Source organism: Plectropomus leopardus, chromosome 21 (genome assembly GCF_008729295.1).
Source record: "Plectropomus leopardus isolate mb chromosome 21, YSFRI_Pleo_2.0, whole genome shotgun sequence".
NCBI classification, from domain to species: domain Eukaryota; kingdom Metazoa; phylum Chordata; class Actinopteri; order Perciformes; family Serranidae; genus Plectropomus; species Plectropomus leopardus.
The window spans coordinates 13,421,532-13,439,171 of NC_056483.1; the positions used below are offsets into that span (position 1 = coordinate 13,421,532).

General features: G+C 39.4%; 1 protein-coding gene across 1 annotated transcript in view; it reads left to right on the plus strand.

Moving 5' to 3' along the window:
- The window catches only part of jph1a (junctophilin 1a), a 40,708-nt gene extending 23,930 nt beyond the window's left edge, over nucleotides 1-16,778 (plus strand). The window contains exons 4-7 of the mRNA XM_042510708.1: nucleotides 701-819; nucleotides 11,991-12,724; nucleotides 13,993-14,089; nucleotides 14,275-16,778. Coding sequence (XP_042366642.1) covers nucleotides 701-819; nucleotides 11,991-12,724; nucleotides 13,993-14,073 — 934 coding nt within the window. The 3' untranslated portion in view covers nucleotides 14,074-14,089; nucleotides 14,275-16,778. The remainder of the gene's footprint in view (nucleotides 1-700; nucleotides 820-11,990; nucleotides 12,725-13,992; nucleotides 14,090-14,274) is intronic.
- The last annotated feature ends 862 nt before the right edge of the window (nucleotides 16,779-17,640 follow it).

Genomic DNA, 17,640 nt, shown 5'->3' on the forward strand with positions numbered 1-17,640 from the left:
AGCTTTTATATTTATATTTATATATATAGAAATATATATAAATGTTGTTGTTTTTTTCATTAACTAATGTTTAAGTTGTTTGGCCTAACTTTATTTTTTTATACCTTATCAGTCACATGAAATTATTTTTCGCTGCTAACTTGCATCGGATTCAAACCTAAGACTTTACCACACCACCTGCTGTTTCAAAATGATATGATATGATATGATATGACATGACATGACATGACATGACATGACATGAGACAACATGACATGCGTGCGTGCGTGTGTTCGTGCATGCTCGCTCCTGTGTGGTCCACCAGCAGTGCAGTGCTCCAGACTGGATTAAGGTCTTGCTTGGATGTGGCTGTGCTCCATTTGGAAAATCAGGATTTGGATTTGAGATAGAAGCACAAGGGGAGGTGTTATGTTATCCCCCAAGAGGGACAGGCTGAGTGATACAGCTCAAAGATGAGGGAGAAGAGGCAGGGATTGATGGAGGGTCAGAGAGGAGGAGCAAGAAAGAGAAAAAGATAGTAGATGGATGCTCATGACGATATAAGTGTCGTGGGTTGAGTAAAATATTTGTTTGTGTATGTTTTTATGTTTTTATCTACCTCTTCAAACATGGTGGTTTACATCCTCTTTATTATTTTATCTCGAAGTTACCGTGCATATCTAATGTTTTTGTGCCCATTTGTGGTTTTTTTTTTTCTAGAACGGCCCATGCCAGGACAAAAAGCGAGGCTGCAGACCAGGCTGCGATCTCTGCTGTGCACGACTCAGAAATTGCCAGGGCGGTTGCCAGGGAACTCTCCCCCAACTTTTACCAACCAGGTAACATTTAACAACAAGCCTTCATACACAACACATCTGATATTTTACCAGTGTTCATAGTGGAAAAGAGTGGACATCACACAGCAGGGTCATGTGTCTTAAATCTCTCCAGATACTCTCCCACTTTCTAAATGTGAAATACTTAGACTGCAGGTGCACTAAGGGGTCAGGGAGGTCAGATGCATGATGAGATACGATACCCCGACTACATTTCAAGTGGCTTTGGCAAGTTATACATGCAAGAAAGGTTTTAAAAAAGGTTTTTAAACATTTTAGACACAATTGAACCAGAGATGAAGTTGCAGCTCTTGCAAAAAGTGACGCAGAAGCCTGGAGGGCAGTGTTTGAAGAAGTACTCAGAGCCTATATTTAAGGATTGGAAGAAATAACACAGAAGGGAAATACTCCATTTCAAGTAAAGTCCTACATTCAAAATCTTAAGTAAACATACAAAAGTTTTAACATCAAAATATACTTGAAGTACCAAGACTTATTATAAAATTTTATTTGCAGAGCACTTTTCAAGCAAAAGCACAAAGTGCTGTCCAAAAAAAACCCATAAAAACAGTAATTATGAAACATATGCATAAACATATCAATGTACACACACACATAAACACAGAGACATACACATATGTATGCAATATTTCAAAAAGAGGACATATTAATAATAATGAATGAAATAGAACAGTATGATTATTAAAGTCCACCAACTTTTAGGAAAAGCCTTACTATAAAAATAAGTTTTCAGATGTGATCTTAAAACTTGAACAGAGTCAGCAGCTCTGATACTTATTGGTAGGGTGTTCCACAACTAAGGAGCAAGCACTGCAAAGACTCACTCAACTTTAGTTTTTTGGGTGTTTTTTGTAATATTTTATTTACTCTATTTAACATATATACAGTACACATCCCCACAGCTCAAAACAGAATCCCCCTACCAACACCTTTAGTTTTTAATCTGGACTCAGGAATAGTAAGAAGGCCCAGACTAGCAGACCTGAGGGGCCTGTTTGGATAGTACGGTGTGAGGAGCTCAGTGATATACTCTGGTGCCAGATCATTCAGAGCCTTGTATGTGAATAATAGTACCTTAAAATGTATTCTAAAAGAGACTGGAAGCCAATGCAATGAATCCAGAACAGGTGTGATGTGCGAGGATCTTTTTGTTTTGGTTAATAATCTATCTGCTGAATTTGGAGCTGTTATGTGGCAGGATAATATAAGTGTGTGTAAGATGCAGGATGTAAGTTGTCAGTGTAAAATAACACAAACAAACTGAAATCAAAACTGAAACTCAAACAAAACAAACAAACAAAGGGAAATACAAGATATCACACAAAAATAAAATGGGCAAAATAAATCAAAATAAATTGTAAGCAAGTCCATAAAGATATGTTTTAGGATTTAAAAGAAGTCACTCATGAAGACAATTTTACGCCACTGATAATAATAATAGCGTTATAATGCAAATACACCCTTTCAAAGAGCAATAAAATTTGAATTTGTCCAGAAATTTTAGCAAACAAAAATGTGTTGTCATTTGTTGTCAATAATGTAGCATATGTAGTGCAGTGGAAAACTGCAATATTTGTCTCTGAATTGTAGTGAAGCAGAAGTATAATGTAGCACAAAATGGAAATTAGTAAAATATCTACAAATATCTCAAAAATATACTAAACTACACTACTCAAGTAAATGTACTTAGTTATGCTTGGGTCAGCACAGACAGTGGGGCATTTACCCAGTCAAGCTATTTAAAAAACCCTCCTCACCTCCACTATCCCTTTTTTTAGCCACACCATCCTTGGAGAAACCAGTTTGTCATTTCAAACCATGTTTTAGGAATTGGGTAACTGGTAAAAGGTTTGGTACTTTGTAGGACTAATGATGTTTTCACAGTTTTAGCGTTGTTTACACAGACTGCATGTGAGTCAGAAATGAGCTTGTTGTGGTGCACAAAAGCGTAGAGTTTTCCAGGACTGTAATCGGAGACTAGAGGTATTGAGGATGACTTCTATCACCACAATGGGTGCCTGTGTGTGCTTCAACAAAGCCGAGCCTGCTTGAAGCAGGGTGCTGTATTCTGGATGGAAGCCTTGTCTTTGCTCTCAAAGGCCTGTTGTAACGGCTCGGAGACACTTGCTAAAATTTACAGCCGTAAACTCTGCCAAAAAAAAGTGAGAATAGCAAAAAATGTTTTCTGTTCTTTTAGTTTTCTGGATCATGTCAAAGTTGTGCTTTAGTGGAGCGTAGCGATGTTTTATTGGGACAGTATGTTCGTGGAGGTCAACCAAACCTACTGCTCCCAGTACCAGGCAGTTCTCATCTTTCCTCTGCCTGGAGGTTTAACAGGCACACTGCCATACTATACTGCAGCTCACAGCGTAGGATGTCGACTCAACTCTGTTTAGTTCATTTACAAGGTAAGTTGAGATTCACAAGGACATACATTACTACGCAAATAGTGAAGGGTACAGATCCTTTTTGGTCAAAGAGATGGGGTCAAAGGTGGAGCACAAGAGCACAGAAAGGGCAGGAAAGACTCAACCAAAACTGAGTTTTAATGTTCCTTTTTTGTTCCCCTCTTAATTAATTCTGGTATATTCTGCGAACATATTTGTCTTTGCAATTCTGGAGAAAGATAGTTGCTTGCTGATTCTCATTCCCAGGTAAGGCTCAGCAATATATTAATATTCTATCGATATCGGAATATGAGACATGATGTCTTCTAAGATTTTGGATATCGTAATATGGCAAGTGTTCTTTTTCTGGTTTGAAAATCTGAAATAAAATAGAGTAATTTTCTGAACTTACCAGCCTATTCTACCTTTTATTATTATTCCCTTTACCCACTAAGTCATTTTAAGTCATTTTTGCTGAATATTTAGCAAAAATGTCGCAATGTAAATATGTAGCGCAGACATTCGGAGGGAGCTTGGATTAGAGCCGCTGCTCCTTTGCATCAAAAGGGGCCAGCTGAAGCGGTGCGGGCATCTGATCAGGATGCCTCCTGGGCACCTCCCTTTAGAGGTGTTCCAGGCACGTCCAACTGGCTCCGGGGCAGACCCAGGACATGCTGGAGGGATTATATATCTCATCTGGCCTTGGAACACCTCGGGGTCCCCCAGGAGGAGCTGGAAAGCGTTGCTGAAGAGATGGAGGTCTGGATTACCTTGCTCAGCCTGCTGCCTCCCTGACCAGGCCCCAGATTGTGAATGACAATGGATGGATGGAAATATTTAGTTAAAGGGACAACAGTCAACCATTCAGTATTGTCACAATATTAATATCAAGGTATTTGATTAAAAAATAAATGGTGTTATCTGATTTTCTCCATGTTGCCCAGCCCTATAGCCTGGTCATCAAGTACCGATGGCCTTGCGCTGGTAGTCGGACCACCAGCCCAAAGCACCGGTATCTGACGACCCGGGTGTGAGACTCAACAATCTGCTGTCTTTCTCCAGAAGTTTTGTAATAATTATTACCAATGAATTATTTGAATTTGTTTCATAGCTACCGATTTGATGGAGCAGAGTGCCAGAGGTGCCAAGTAACACCTTTTTTGTTTATTTTGATTTACAGTGTAAGATCTATACAAGCCTTGCCTCTTCCACTGTTAGTAGTATATTTAGGCCTATGAGCTTGCCGACCTTGGGCCCTTGCCAGAAGCCACCACAAAATAGTGGGTGACAAATAGATTGACAATGGGACCCATTCAAGCATGTCCCTGCACTAAGCCGCAGAAATGGCCAGCCGGGCCAGAGACATCCTGCGGCTTGTTTGTGTTGTGGAAAACGGCGATCATGCTTGGCAGGCCGGGTGATCTCCGGGGTTCACAAGTCTGTGCTGAGAGTGTCCTTGCCTTATAAGTCAGATCATGAATGAGAAAGCAGGCAATGTCATTATAATGTGCAACGCACGGCGACATCTGAGACGCAGTGTTTAAACGTTCAGTTACGTAAGCGTGTCTAGTAAGCCAGACAGGCACCTGCAAGTAGCCAAACCCCATTTTCCATACATTCATTTTATTGCTTGTTAATAAAAGTATTTATTATATAAGTTGTACTCTTCCTGAGTAGTTCTGGGAATCTACAATGGCCCACTTTTAGGTTTGTTGCTGGTTTGTCCTTTGGCATGTTTTGTAAGCATTTTCCCCTATTTGCAGCTCCCTGGCAAAATGACCACCACTGTTGTTGATTTCAAAGAAAAACTTTGCTGTTTTAAAATATTCCAAAACAGTGTAGAATCCAGTTTTTCATGTGTCGACTTGTCTATCCTAAGTGTAACAAAGCCACTCAGTGTGACTTTTCCAAACTAATCTTCTTTGCTTCCTCAATGTCTACCTCTACAGTGGAAATATTCTCACTTACCCCCATCCCACAGCTTCTATTAAGTCCTCTAGGGTAACGACCAGAGGTCTAAACCCCTTGTTGTTTGTAATTGGCATTTCAGACTCATAGCAGATTATCACCCAGATTGGGAGTGTGTACTTCAAAAGGGAAGAGAGGGTCACAGGGAATAGGACCCTGACCTTTATGATTGGTTCACACACAGTACCCTGGAGGGGGAGCAGCGAGGGTTAGCTATGGGCGTGGCCTGTGTCATGACGTTAATTGGGCTATATTTGGTGCTGATGTGTGCTCACTGAGGTCTAATGGAGACATAGCTGAAATCCTTATGCACTGAGAGTAGCTCGGCCCCGCGCTCGCCCCTCTCAGGGCTGACGCAGAGCAGCTGTCCCTTCCTTCAGCCGCTCGCTGGGGGAGGGTGGAGGGTGAGGGGGCCCAGCAGGGATCCCGCTCCGCCCTGTTTGACCTAGTCAAGGTACACTTGGACCAGGTGGACCCATAAAAGCCTGGACCTGTCAGGGCTAAGAACCAGACACGAGCAGGTGCTGCTTTATATTCATGGCAGCAGGTGTTAAGGAGTACATTTCAAGACAGTAGTTCAGACAAAGTTCAAAGTTATGCTGCAACTTTTTATGACTTTCAAGGATACAGCGTATGAATTTTCTGAAGATACCACTGATCTAATCCTTTTCCAAACAAATTTCAAGTGGATCGGAATTGAATAAAAGCCAAAATTCCAAGAAACATATCAAATTTTAAAAATGGTTTCCAAATATGGGGATGAATAACAAACCATAAAATCTAGAGCTGCAACAATTAACTGATTAATTAATCACCAAACAATCTGATAATTAATTACTCGGTTTAAATAATATTTTGCATAGCTTTATTTTTAATTTTTTTATATAACACGTACTAGAGACATGACAGTCGTACGTATGACACACAAATCTGTCACAAAAAGAAAAAACAAACAACAATTATATGGTCTCTGGTGACTGTAGCAAGTGATAAAACATTATATATATATATAAACAATATAATAGTACTTATAAAAGTGTGCATTTCTCAAAAAAAGTAAAAATTCTTAGAAAAATAAATGATCATAATAACAGTAAAAAAAAAAAAAAAAAAAAAAAAGCAAAAAACTAACAATGTTTTAGTAATGTTTAAGAAAAAAACTTGTTAAATGTGAATATTTTCTGTTTTTTTCCGGACAAACAAGACATTTGTGGATGCTATCTTATATTTTTCATCATTTTCTGACATTTTATAGACAAAACAACGAATCTATTAATAGAGAAAATGATAAACAAATTTATAGACAATGAAAATCATTTTTAGTTGCAGCCGTAGTAAAATGTTTGATTATTTTCCTTCTTTTTCTCCCAGCATGCCCTGTCTCCGTCAGTCACATGTCAGCTCATGTGAACATGAAGCCTTCCATGTTCTTCTTTGCCTGTGGCCACTCACAAAACAAAGCACAGGAAGACAGCAATTACACTCAGCCAGTAGCCACAGACAAAGGGGCGTCCTTTATTTGCACGTGTGCCTTGTCATGCTCATTAGTATGCCAGTTTTGAGACATTTCGAGATTTTGATCTTATTCAGTATGTACATATGTAACATGAATAACATGGCAAACGTGATCATGCATATCCCGGTATTCATTATTCTTACAGTATCCAGTTGTCTTATCATCTCTGTGTAGCTGTACCGTCATTTCTTACCTGCTAGATAAAGTGTTTACACGCCACACTCCTGGTTTCTATCACAGTTATCCAGGCAGCATATTCTCAACTGTTAGATACGGCCTTATTCAGTTTTCTAAAACCAGGATATGATGTTTACATGCAAAACACACAGCTCCAAAAACCTGATTGTAATCAGGATACTATTGTGCATGTAAACGCACACTATGTACTGTAAAAGTAGTGGAAGTAATCTGGCTAAACAATGACAGCTCCCTCTGCCCATCTGCCACTGTGAGTAGGAGGAAGAAAGAAAATCTAAAAAGCTACAAACTGAGTCATGAATATTAAATATAACAGTGTAGAGAACATGCTGAGATCATAACCCACAGAACAGACTATAATAGATATATAACAAATGTTATATCAGATTGTGAATAGAAAAAAATATATTATTTCTCAAATGCATCATAAATAAAGGACAAAAAACAGGAAAATAACTGTCATTACCACTTGGAGGACACGTTTTACATATAGACAGACACATTCATACGTAAACATGCACTACATATTTTGTGTTCCCTTATTTGGAAAAAGGAAATATCCCTACTAAGCAGTTTACATGGCTAATGACAATGAATATACTGTGCCCCTTTGCTTCTTTGCATCAAAATAGGATTGTTTTCAAAGTTTTCCACTAGTGGTGGACTTGTTCACCCTTGGAAACACAGCCTCCCTCCTTTATCCATTCAACCACCTTCAGTTAAGACCCCAGCTGAGACGCATATTTCAAATGCGCTGTTTACATTTCCAAAGAAAGCTCCTAAAACCTGAATAATACTGACATATTCTACATGTTGTAATCTGAAAATGCTTCATTCAGAAGAAGACCTCAATCGAATTAGAAAAACGGTTTGTAATAAAAAGAAAATAATAATGTAATATTAGTGTACATGTAAATGTAATTTATGAAATGTAGGTTTTTTTTTAATCACTTTTCTTCTTGAAGAAACTGTACTCAGCTGAGTTTTAAAGCTAAGTAATGATACTGGTATCATATGAAACTATCCAGTGGTACCAACCATGTCATGCTAGCTTCTCAGGAAGGGGGCTAAATAACACTCCAAAGTTTATTTTGGCGAAAAATGGCAAGGTCATTTCACAGGGGTCTCTGGACTTCTGACCTCTAGAATGAAAATAGGTTTTATGGGTACCCATGAGTACCCATACCCTTTACAGACATGTCCACTTTAAGCTCCCATGAAGCTTTTTGCTGTCATTTGATTCTTAATCAAGACAATCTGGAAAGAATTGCTTTACCTTGTCAGTATGGACTTCAAAACTGTTTTGTAATAGGTAATAATTTAATTGAAAACATAATTAAAAATTGGGATTAATCATTATTAACTATTGTAATTCTGCAATTAATCACAATTTAAAAAATAAAAAGTTTGACAGCCCTAGTGTATTTCTGTCGTGGTTGACTGCTCTGTGCATCTGAAAATGTTGTAAAGGCAAAGCAGCACAAAGACCTGTCCTCATTCATACAGCAACAACAGCCTTGGCTCAGTGATTTTTACTGTCATGAAAAACAAGATTCAAAAGGTGGAAATACATATTTCCTGTTGCAAAACGCCCTTTCAACTCTGGGGTTTATCACACTAGATTATAAGAGAACCTTCCGCTCAACCCAAAATGATGTAAAATGGCAACAGATGTGATAACGGCACACACTGTACCCTTTCCCCCTACTGTGTACACACATCCATGCATGTACACTCAGACTGAAGCTACCCTCTTGATACTGCTGTTCATCTTATATTAAGGTCAGTAGTGGTTAGGCAGGGTCTTAAACAGCCGATCTGTTGTGTTTTCTGAGAGAATACAATCGCGCGTGTGTGTGCGTGCATGTGTCAGCGCGTGTGTTTTGCCTAGAGTGCACTGGAGCAGAAAATGTGCTGTGGATTAACATGAAGTGAACTGGCAACCCCAGCTTAAACAAAAGCTTGTATTCTGTTAACCTCAGAGAGACCATGATGAGGTGACAAGTCATAGTTACAGTTCTTGAAAGGAATAAAATGCACATATCTGGAATTTAAAGGGGAGAAATGCTCAAAATGTTCTAATTTATTAGTGTTTATTTGGGTTGGTGTTGAGTATTTTTGTCTTGGTCATGACTAGCACCATGGCCCATTTTAATGACCCTCTTTGGAAGGCTGCAGACTCAGCCCAGCTGATCAATGTTCAGATGAAAGAAACACCATGGCCATTTGGGTAAATGAGTCCCAGCACATGTCCCAGCTGACCTGGCTGGATTCCTTGGTAGAGTACATCTAATATATCTTCCCTCGCTTATCACAACAACATCTACAAAGACTCAAGTATCTACAGAACAACCACAAGTTATTAGATTAATCACAGAAACATTTCCCCCCAAAAAACTTTGGCAGGATTCTTGGGTTGAAACAAAAAAGCATGCTCAGTATATTTTGGTGTAGTGAAAGTAGTTTGACTGCCGGTGTGGTTTTTCTTCATGAGGCTGGGGGTCCTTTTAGTGTTGATAACCATTCGGAAAATGTCTGGAACCCCTTCACAGGAATCTGTCCCTAAACAGAGTGAACCTCTCAGGCCTGCCCATGAACCCCTAACTCTTATTGAGTTATGGTGTGAAATTAAGCTTGTCGGATACATTAAGCCCCGCAGATGTCCAAATGTCCCCCCAGTCTCTTTGTAGTGGGTCTTATTGGTTGTGGCGGTTATGAAACAAATTAGGAATGCCATGCAGCCGAAAAATACTTCGGACTTATGAGTACTGAGGCCCGACAGGTTCTGTGATAAGGCCGATTACGCAGATGTGGGATTGGTTACACTTATTTCCTTCTGGATTTGATGTTTGCACAATTGGTTCCTAGAGGGGATGAGTGTCAAATCTAAATCAATATGAATTCTTTTACATTGAATTACCGTGCACAAACTTAATAGGCAGCATCCATATAAGAGGCGTCTCGTTAATCCTTTTGATTGATCCTTAAGATTAACTCGTTTTTAAACACAATAGCTCAGTCAATGCTGATCACACCAACATGAGCACAGTAGAGTCACACCCCTTTACGCTGGCACAGTTTATTATCTGGTGAGGGTGAATTGGAGTGGAAAAACAAGCAAAATGGTATGCCTTCTGCATAAAAATATATATTCGATTGTAAGCAATTTCTTATTTCTCTCGATTTCAAACTGGCTATATGGGATGCGAAGGATCCTCTGCTCATACCATCTGATGTACTTCACACAAAGCGGTATTGTCCCTCTCTTAGTCACTCTGACACCATCTAATTTAGGCGAAGTGAAAAAAAAACAGGCAAACAAAGAGCCTGATGTCTCTAATAAATATTAATTCAGCACAGAACAAAGGGACGAATAAAGTGTCATTTTTCTCGCATGCAAAAAAGACATTTACATTCAGATTCAGGCCCTTTTGCACACACATTAGAGGATGTAACACTCATAATAACAATTCAAAACACAGATAAAAGAGGAGTGCACATTTAGTCTAGATGCAGTTGTATCATTAGACTGTCTGTGTCCACTAACCCCGCACCTCAGTCCATAAACTCCTGAAAGCAGAACGAGCATCCCCAGATAAAAAAGAGATATTGCTGCACCTTAAGGTCGACTCTCTTTATCTGTTCAGCTGTGTCGCTGAGATGCTGAGAACTGATGTGACAAGGGCCTTTCCAGGAAAACAACATACTGATAAAAGAGAATGGCTGATGATAAAGATGAGCCTGCAGAGGAGGCTTCCTTTGTGAAATGGTGTTTGTGACCCTGCATTAATCAGTCTGTTTCACCTCCATCTCATCCCAGTCTTTGCAGAATGATTGCATATGTAATGTTGATTCATGAATATTTTAATTGAAAGTTCGTCTGTGCTTAGGGCCAGCTCTGATTTAAATCTAGCTTGCGGTGGAAGTCTCCAGTCAGGCAGGATGGAGAGCAAATTACTCTGTTCTACTAATCTGGTATGTTGGATGTCGGCTGCAGCAGAAGTTTCAGAGTAGCATTGATGTTGGTTAAGGGTTTGGTTGGACCTCCTGTGTCATCATTGAAATATAGTAACAGTTAGAAAGTTACACTCACAAGTCCTTCAGAAGAATCATAAGAAAAAAGTAAAGTGTAAAAATAACTTGTTGATTTAGTTAACAAGGTACCAGTAGGCTGGTTTTATTACCACTGAAAAGAGTCCATCCATGTTACTAACCTAAGTGGCTAATAGTGTTTGCTTCATATTTACTTTACAGACGTCAGAGTGTTATCAGTCTTGTCCTCTTATTGTTGGCAAGAAATTGTATTTCCCCAAATGTTGAACTGAAAGAAGTACTTCACCTCTAAAATTACCACTGCATGTTACCTTGAATTTATGATGAAAACTTTGTTTTTCTCATATGCCTTCATGGTGAACGAGGAGTCCAAAAAGGCAAACATTCTTCATGAATTGAAGTTTTGCTCAACTATTAGGAATTTAAAAATGTCTGTACAAATACAAGGCTGAGCAGTGTGTTTGATCTCTGCTCCAGCAGAGCTCATATGTATGCTCATGCTAAGGCAAAGTCATGGCGCACCATGTGCAGGCATAAGTTTTTTATAAGTCATTTTAACATTTTTAGCAAAAATGCATGTGTTTGGGAAGTAGTCTTTTGAGAGTATGAATAAATATAGCAAGACTTAGATCATACTGCACAAGTTGAGTGAGAATTTGTAAACAGATGTTTTGATTTAGTTTTGCTGTTGTAAAGTGTGGCCCCTAAAGACTTAAGAAAAATGAAGATGTTCACCTTTTTTGGATTCTTCGTTCACAGTGGAGGCAGGCAAGAAAAAAAATCTTCTTGAATTTAACGTTCCATAAATAATTGATATACAAATGGTCATTTTGCAGGTGCAGTATTCTCATAAACTGTTTCCCAATTTGTAACCAAATCAAACTAGTAATTGACACAATGAGTTAATGACACATGTTTTTGCACTGTGGCTTGTGGTAATAACTGAAAGATACAAACTGAGGTGATGCAGATACTCAGCTTTAGGTAAATATTTATCATGTTAATGTGTGTCCCCTCTCTCACCTCTGCAGGGCCTGACTATATAAAACAGCCGTTGAAAGAGCCTGTGGAGATTAAAGAGGTCCCTGTTGAAAAGAAGGACAACTCCCCAAGAGATTCTCCCCATTTCTACCGCAAAGGTACCACTCCTCCCCGCTCCCCTGCAACCAGTCCTGTAACCACGCCACCCCCGTCGCCTCACTCCAGCAAGAAGAAAGGTCAGCTCGCCAACAGCACCAGCCGCAAAACCAGCAAAGAGGAAAAACCTTCCCGCAAGACAAGCAAAGAAGAGAAGTCAAGTCACAAGACCAGTAAAGATGAGCGGTCTAGTAGAAAACTGAGTAAAGAGGAGAGGCCGTCTGTCACTGATGGTCCCAAAGGTTCTTACATGCACATCGAGGCTCCACCTAAACCTGCTAAGAGTCAGCAACCTACCGCAGAATCTGCTCCTCCTCCACAGCCTCCTGCAATTCCAGTCAATGGCGAGCTCCATAGCGAGTACCACAGTTACTATGTCAAGGCCCCTACAAGGGGACGTCCACCTCCTGACCCTCAGGACGATATAGAAGAAGAGCCTACTATCCAGGACCTAGCGCGTATGCCCCCTCAACCCCCTAAATCCTATAGTATCCCCACTCCTAAGCCAGCCTCCATACGGGATAGCAAGAGCGACCCGAAACTCAGGAAGCAGGATTCCCTAAAGCCAAAGAGCCTCGCAGACACAAAGAAAGCCAGTATGGAGATTGCAGAAAACATGGAAGAAACAGTAAGTATCAATGATGTGACAAGAAAAAAGTGTACTTAAATGAAGAGATGATATTGTCTATAAGAAAATCATGAAGCTGGAGCCAGCAGCCAATTAGCCTAGCTTATTCCAGAGGCTTGAAATAGAGGAATTAGCTAGCCTAGCTCTGTCTAGGTGACAAAATCCAACCATTCACACCTCTAAAGGTCACTAATTAACCCGCGATACCTTGTTTGATTAATCCCAACCTGCTCTCATTCCCAGGTTGTCAAATACAGTTTGTAATGCCCCCTCTGCATCTCATGCTGATGGACAAGGCACCCTTTAGTGTCTAAATGTAACACACAGCAGTCCTCTGGGTGCAACACATTGTAAGACATGGTAAAAACTGTCAAACTTTCTCAGCTACATTTAGGTAACAAAACATGGTTAGGTTTAGGTTTTGTCTTGGATTAAAATAAGTACTCAACATGATGTAATTAGTCACACTAAGTTGGAGCTATGTACTTCACATGAAGCTATAGAAGTTACATGACATTACACTAAAAAAAATGTCAACTGTTTCACACAGGACACGAACAGTGGTCTCCTGGGTGGAAGTCAGTGTTTGTTTGACCGATTCACCACCACTCCCACCCCATCTATGCAGAGTTTCTCGTTCTTTATACTACATCAGTGCTCTCTGCATCAAATATTGTTGTGTAGGGGTTTACACTGTAATTAGTTGAAAGCCCGGTGCTGTTGGCGTCAGTATTACATGTTGGGGAGCCATGACAGAGCGTCAATATATAAAGACCTGTGAATGAGAACAATCTGTTAATCCATACAAAATATGAAGTTGAGAAATTACAATCACCATTTTGGACTAGTGAGGATAAGGACTAGTAACTTCTTAGATTGATCTGACAATTAGTTCCAGATACAAGCATGTTAATTAGTAAACTGTACAGGTGCAGATAGGTGGATTCACTTTCTTTGGGCAGATGAAAGCTAAGCTGTTTCCCCCTATTTCTAGTCTTTGTGCTAAGCTAAGTTAACTCACTGCTGGCTGTAGATTTCTATCTAGCATACAAACATGAGACTGGTATACATTTTCTCATCTAACTTTGACAAGAAAATGAATGGGCATATTTAATTTGAGGAGGGAATTAGCCTTTAACACCGCCTACTTCTTTTTATTCAAATAGTTCTTAATAACCTTGTCATGAAGAGATAGGCAGTATATATAATTTGATTGCTGTTGTAGATTATGTGATATCTGATCTTTATCATAATGTCATTTTTTGCAGGGTCCTAATTCGATCCTTGTTGCTATGGTAATGCTGTTGAATATTGGCCTTGCAATTATATTTGTCCATTTTCTGACATGATGATGCTGTTTCTCAGGTGAGTTCGTTTATTTTCCCAGACACTTTTATTCATCAACAAAAATTACTGAGGTGCAGATGAATCTGTCTCTAAAGATGAATCTGCTCTTTTTACTCACGTCTTCTACGTCTGCTGTGCCACAATGTGTGTCTGAAATGTGACAAGCAGCCAATTAAATCCAAACAAACTGTTTTATGTTGCAGTGAAACCATGGCAACCGGTACAGTTGCATCGCCGGCCTTGAAAAATGAAAATGGCGCCAGAGAGACACGGGGGCGGCCGTAGGTGTTTAGGAATCAGCGTGACACCGAAGAGAATCAGGAGGAAGGCATCACCACCACCAACCTGTCATGGGCCTTCTTTATGGCCAGCCCTGTGAATTAGCACTCCTTTGGCTTCTCTGAAAGCTGAGGTGAAATGTCGTGTCTAGTGAGATATAAAAAAAAAAAAAGTATAAAAATGCAACCAAACATACACAGTCTGAAAAAAGAAGTAATTGAAACCCACACGTGTGCTGATCCAAGCACTGGTCTCTGTAGCCCACTGCCTTGGCAGAGATAGCAGTGGGCTGGCGGACTTTGCTGGAAGAGTGTGGAGATGCACTTTTAGATGACGGGAGCAAACAGCTGCCTTTCTATTTTGCCATCTGACGTTTTGATGGGGAGATGTGAGCCCGTTGGCGGAGGGAGGGGGAGGACAGTCGCAGCGGGAGCGTGCTCGGGTGTTTGGAGCGTTTTCTGGGGTTCACACCACTCTTGCAACAGGAAACTGGGCACGGCCGTTGCCAGCAGTCAGTGCTAGCACGGTCACTAGCCAGTCTTACTCTGTTTACCCAATCATCACCGCAGCTTTCTCAAGCTCCGTCCATTGTAACCCAGGATACACTGCTTTGAAACACTCCCCGTGCATGGTACAGTTTTAACATTTTTGTTTGTTTTCTGTTTTATTGTAGCTTTTTTTTTGTTGTTCATTGTTCTCTGAATGTTGGTTACCTGCAGTCCTATGCTTGTAGTTGAAAATTTCTTCTCCTCTCAAAATGAGCTAAATACATTTGTTTCCCTTTTATTTTTAAATAATTTCTAACAATTGAGTTGTAATTTGACATTACACATTCATGTTACTGAAAGTGCAATATGTTTTATTTATTCAGAGGAAGAGCTTATAGTATATTTTGCCAAAAAATGGGGGGTTTTGCCATTATAAAAAAATCCTATGTTCCATTTATTTTGTCAGACTCTCATAGTTTGAATAGACTGGTTTTGAGAGAGGGTGTCGCTTAACAGCCACCATTGTGTTCAGGAAGGAGGTTCACACTCTAAAAGCTACCTAGCTCTGTGAGAGTGAAGTTACAAATGTCTTATGTTATTTATTAAAATCAGAAGGAAAATAATTTCATTGCACACGTCAATGAACCATTTTGCTTGAATTCCTTCGTTCTATTATTTGCTTTCAGTGTTTCAGTATACCACTAAAATGCAAAGATGCAGTTCACGTGGCTGCTTCTGTAGGCCCAGCAGTACTTGCGTGCTTGTGAGACTGGATCGAGACAGTCTTGTGGACAGTGGAAGGTGAATTTATTCAGGTTGAGGCCATGGGGAATGTGGCACCAGGGAGAAAGAGAGATGCCTTTAAAAGTCTTTAACAGTACCACTGTTTACCTCAGAAAAAGATGAGGAAAGGGGGGAGGGGGAGGATGCCATCCTTGTCTTAACTTTGTCATGTAGGGGATACTCTGACTGTTGTCATCACCTGAATCATGCTTTTAACTTGCCTCATCATAGCTGTTAGTAGTCTTTGTTGCAGGTATGGCATGAGTTTCTTTGATTTTAAATAGTGGATATTTATATGGTTGACATTTACTGTCATCGCCTCCAAGGTTAATTATTTATTCATCGTACAACTGATGTGTTTGTAAACATTGGTCATAATAAAAAAGGGCTTTAATATGGCTAGGTTTTCTTTGCTGCAATTCAGTTTTAAAGCTCAACTTGACTTGATTGTGTGTTACACAAAGAGCAGCACGACATTTGGGGAATGCTTCAGCCAGTTGGATGTTTGCAAACTGACCATATAACTAAAATCAATTCAGGATGTGGAATAAAAGCAGACCAAGACACTAAATCATTTAAAAAAAAAAAAAAAAGAAGTCATTATATTACAAATGTGATGCATTAAGTAACGATTTTTCACCCTTTCTTTGCTACACCCTCTTTTCTTGTTTTAACTGTCTTCACACGAGCATGGTGAAGACTGAAGTTTCAGAGGGTTTAACAGAGCAGCCTGTTTATGGAATATTTTTTGAAATGCAGCATTGCATGTTGGAGTCATTTATATATAGATAATTATATACTATTTGTAAGGATTTTTACAGAGCACAATCCAGAATCTGGTATGAGTTGGTATTTTTCTAACAATTTGCACACCTGTATTTTGACAATGAATATAACTTGTTTGTAACTGGTAATGTAATGCACATGATAATGTTTGACAGTGGAAAAAAGTACTTTATTTCTAATTGGTTGTATTGTATGTACCATTTGGGGATGTGAAAGGCAGATGTACTTGTTTGAGTATTTTAGGATATAACGAGGAACTGCAGGAGACTTTTGATATCTCAAGGTTCATGTTACCCCACAGATTTGTGCAAAGTCTTTGGAGATGAAGTTATGTGTATAACAATAAAGATGTTATGCCTTGTTAACCCACATTTTTCTTATTTGTGATGTTTTGATTCTCTTGCATGTTTTGATTCTCTTGCATACGGCGGCCAACAAGCTAAGAGACGATACAACAGCCCAACACATTTCCGAAATGTGCTAATTCAAAAACCCATGCAAATAGTTTACAATTCAAAAAAACATATGAAAATCCAAAACAGGTACAACAAAAAGCGCTGCAAAATGAAAAGGTTAACATGATGGAAGTCCTCCACGCCTCTAGGGGGAGTGTTAGTTGGATAAGCTTAATTTTTGATCCAAAGGAGAGAGACTTAAGAGAGAGTAGTGGGTTTATGCTGCAGTTGATATCAGCGCTTGACATTGTGTTTTGAGCATACGAACGCTGTAGCAACATTTCTGCAGACATGTTGGACAGTATGTATGCATGTATGACTGTTTAGGAGAGACACAAATAAGAAAGAAGTGCTAATAAACAGTGTGATACTACAGTTTTCACTGCTGTTGATGCACAGAGCACTCATTTTGGATTTTGAGGCTGATGAGGTTCCCCCAGTGTGACTTCAGGAGTCACTCCAGGTGAAATTTCTGACTGGGAACTGGGAAATTCCGACAAATGGAATGCACCAATATTTAAGAAATGGGAAGAAAAGTGGAGTAAATAGGCAACATAAAAAGGTATGTCTTCTTTTTTACATTGGACCTTTGTCTTCTACAATATTATAAAATGCCTATTTTGCTACGTGTGTTTTTGACTTCGCATTTTTTCTGTATTTTCTGAATTTTGGCTTTCTGCAGCATGTTTTTTATTTTATTTTCTTTTTTTCCATTTGCAGCATGTGTTCATTATACTTGTTTTGGATTATCATGAGTTTTTGAATTGGCATTGGTTCT